The 3,589-nt window shown below is 36.2% G+C and overlaps 1 protein-coding gene across 1 annotated transcript; it reads left to right on the forward strand.

The window, feature by feature from the left end:
* Positions 1–1,720: 1,720 nt before the first annotated feature.
* LOC116350060 (lipase member H-like) lies at positions 1,721–3,387 on the forward strand. The gene is made up of 4 exons (XM_031781786.1): positions 1,721–1,929; positions 2,024–2,148; positions 2,218–2,478; positions 2,534–3,387. The coding sequence occupies exons 1-4, from the start codon at positions 1,805–1,807 to the stop codon at positions 3,091–3,093; spliced, it is 1,071 nt and encodes a 356-aa protein (XP_031637646.1). The 5' UTR covers positions 1,721–1,804; the 3' UTR covers positions 3,094–3,387.
* Positions 3,388–3,589: the final 202 nt, after the last annotated feature.

The raw sequence follows: 3,589 nt of genomic DNA on the forward strand, positions 1-3,589 counted from the left end.
TTATAATTCTCCAAGTTTTTTTATTCCATTCGGATCAAAATTTATGACCGAGGGGAGAATTGTCCTTCAAAATCCTTCACAAATCGAAAGATTACAAAAATTTCATGTCTCAGTTAATTCCCCCCTCCACCCCCTGTCTGCCCAGCTATGTTCGCCATTGCAATTGATTGTGGAAAGAGAAAGAGAACTCATAATAAACGAAAAAACAAACGATCCTAATATACTTGTGTGCTCAAAAATCAATCAGGGTAATTCATCACTGGTTTATGCGAACAATATCGTCATTGGTAATGTCGTTAGATACGTAGGTTGCTCCATAATTTTTTTTAAAATGGTACTTATAGTGTTGCCCGATGTAAACCATTGTCATATTCGTAAAGTTTGATGTTTTGGTATGTATTCGTGCCCTGAACCTTTTGTCGTACGAACGCTATTCGTATTGTTTACAGTGACTGGTAAACTGCGACTCAACAAAAAAATGAATTTTACACGTGAAGATTTTCGTAAAATGATTTACTACGATTTTCGAAGTAAATTATCTCAACAACAGTGTTTCGATCGACTTCATTTGGCCTTTGGCAATGAAGCACCAACCCTTCAGACAATTTATAACTGGTACCGAGAATTCCGTTGCGGTCGTAGTTCGCTCAAAGACGAGTTTCATACAGGTCGTCCAAAATCGGCTGTTGTGCCACAAAACATCGATGCTGTCAGAAAACTGATTATGGAAGATCGTCATGTGACCTACCGTGAGATTGAGGCATCTTTGGGCATTTCATCCCACAGCATACATACAATTTTGCATGAACATTTAGCCGTAAAAAAGATTTGCTCTCGTTGGATCCCACATAAATTGACCGATGAACAAAAAATGGCTCGTGTGAGTTGGTGTAAAGAAATGCTCAAGAAATTCAATCGTGGTGCTTCAAAAGACGTTAATAAAATCGTCACTGGTGACGAATCGTGGATATATGCCTATGAGCCCGAAACGAAACAGCAGTCGACTGTATGGGTCTTCCAAAATGAAGATAACCCAACGAAAGTTGTTCGAGCAAGAAGCACTTCGAAGCGAATGGTCGCCTGTTTTTTCGGGAGAAGTGGTCATGTGGCAACCGTTCCACTAGAGGATCGTAAGACCGTCAATTCTGATTGGTATACCACCATTTGTTTGCCCGAAGTGTTTGGTGAAATAAGAAAAAACAACCACCGTCGCAAAATAATTCTTCATCACGATAATGCGAGCTCTCACACATCTTTTCAAACTACTCGATTTTTGACCGGTCAAAACATCGAACTGATGGGTCATCCACCGTACAGTCCTGATCTGGCTCCCAATGACTTTTTTTTGTTCCCAAGCGTGAAGAAAAAACTACGTGGTCAACGATTTTCGACACCAGAAGAAGCAGTTGAAGCGTTCAAAACACACGTTTTGGAGATATCAGTTTCGGAGTGGCACGAATGCTATGACAAATGGTTTCATCGAATGCAAAAGTGTATCGATCATCTCGGGGAATATTTTGAAAAACAATAAAACCATTTTCGACAAAAAACAACTGTGTTATATATGTTTTTAAAAAAAATTATGGAGCAACCCTCGTATCATTTAAAAAAACACTCTACATTAGAGAAATTTTTATAAAAATTCTTATTATATCCAATTTACGAAAGAACAACGCGTTGCGTTACAAATAATCCTAGAAATAAATGAATCATAAATGTTTTTAATAGACCATTTTTTTCAGACGGAATTGTTTTTCCGGATCAGTCGAGTTCAAGCTCGAGTTGTGATTCATTTTCAATAGGTATGAATTTGGACTCATACAATGCAGCCCTAAGTAATGGAATACAATATCCAAGTGCATGTCCATGCACTTATCCATGTAGCATTTCAAATGTCTGGCAATTCATTCGATTTTATTACATCAGAGCGTATGTTTAATATTAAAAGTATAATGCTTTTGTTAAATTCACATAAAATACTATTCATATCAATGATTTAATCTATTTTAACGTTGATTTTTAGTGGAAGTTCATATTTTTATCTTCTTGATGTGAACAGCCCCAGTACATTTACATCGACAGATCGCCAAGGAAAAATCAAATTCCTACTTCATGATTTTGCAGATAGAGTACAATTCAATGGCTCCGGTTCGATTATTATTATTTTTAGATGAGATTTTGAGAATGTTAAAATATCTCTTTCTCTAAAAATCAAAGGATGGATGGAACCAGTGGGAAAACAACTTGCAAATGCAATTGATGGCCTCGTAATTTTAGTTGATTATGGAACATTAAGCAGCTGTACGTATTCTCGAGTTGTATCGGAAATCGTTCCATCGATCGGATATTATTTGGCACAATTTATTTCGAATTTTTATCTTAATGTTAGTCAAATTGAATTGATTGGTTTTGGACTCGGTGCTCATATTTCCGGTTACACGGGTTGTGCTTTAAATGGCGCCATCAATCGCATAACAGGTAATTTGATAATTATACGAAATAAATTTCGATGATAACAGTGAATATTAATTAGGGCTAGATCCAACCGCGGATAATTTCAATGGAGGCGGTTTAAATAAAACGTGCGCCTCATTTGTGCAAGTATTACACACAGATACACAAAAATATGGAACCCAAAGTTTACTCGGACATGCAGACTTTTATGCAAGCAGATATAGTAATAACCAACCTGGATGCACGCATAATTTTTGTGACCATACCAAAGCAATCTATTACTATTTTGCTTCAACGTTTTCGCAATATGGATTTATTGGGAATGATTGTGATCAAGTATGCTCCTTCTCGAGTTGTACAAGTCGCTTTGGTCTGTATAATGACGGCAAAAGTGGTGATTTCTGCTTTGGTGTGGCCACTTGTTTTCCATATGCTCTTCAAACAATTACCACAAGCACAACATGTCCATATCCATTTTCATATCCATTACTTCCATCATACCCTCTTCCACCACCAATCGCACCACCAATTCCACCAAGACGAAAGAAACGAAAACCACATCGCAGAAAACCAACACCATGCCCTCGTCGGTGCCGAAGCAAATACAGACGACATTGTGAATGTTATTCCAAAAGATAATTTAAATAGAATACACATTAGAACAATTTCAGTTCCGAGCAACATCTCCGAGGCATATTTTGAATTCTCGATGCATGTATTTTTAAAATTGTATATTGATTCTTTTTAACTAAAGATAATCAGTAAATCATTCTTTATTACGATGTATACCAGAGGTTACAAACGGGAAAAAATCTTGAACAAAACTGGCGACTACGGTTTTTTTATAATCGTCGATCTTATAAAGTATGATTCTAGTACGAAGAATTTTAAATAATCATAAATGTATTTGAAATAAAGTGCTTTTAGTCTGTATTTATTTTTCTTTCAATTTCAAAGCGGTTTTATCATCTTTTATTATATATTTATATTTACGAAATTCCATTGGGTCGGTTAAAAGACTTCCTAGTGCATCTGTAAAAATGTCCGCAATCACATCTGGGATGTTTTCAATCTTTGCAGTTTCCGCAATTATTGGATTATTGGATTATTGGATTAAAACGGGGAGTGTCCTATT

The sequence above is a fragment of the Contarinia nasturtii genome, unplaced genomic scaffold (assembly GCF_009176525.2).
Source record: "Contarinia nasturtii isolate CC-2019 unplaced genomic scaffold, AAFC_CNas_1.1 Cnas_scaffold_3446, whole genome shotgun sequence".
Classification (NCBI taxonomy): domain Eukaryota; kingdom Metazoa; phylum Arthropoda; class Insecta; order Diptera; family Cecidomyiidae; genus Contarinia; species Contarinia nasturtii.

Coding starts and splice junctions, on each gene's coding strand:
- LOC116350060 (XM_031781786.1), top strand. CDS start 1,805: ATGAATTTGGACTCATACAATGCAGCCCTAAGTAATGGAATACAATAT. Junction 1,930..2,023: donor CGATTTTATTACATCAGAGC/GTATGTTTAATA, acceptor GTTGATTTTTAG/TGGAAGTTCATATTTTTATC. Junction 2,479..2,533: donor CGCCATCAATCGCATAACAG/GTAATTTGATAA, acceptor AATATTAATTAG/GGCTAGATCCAACCGCGGAT.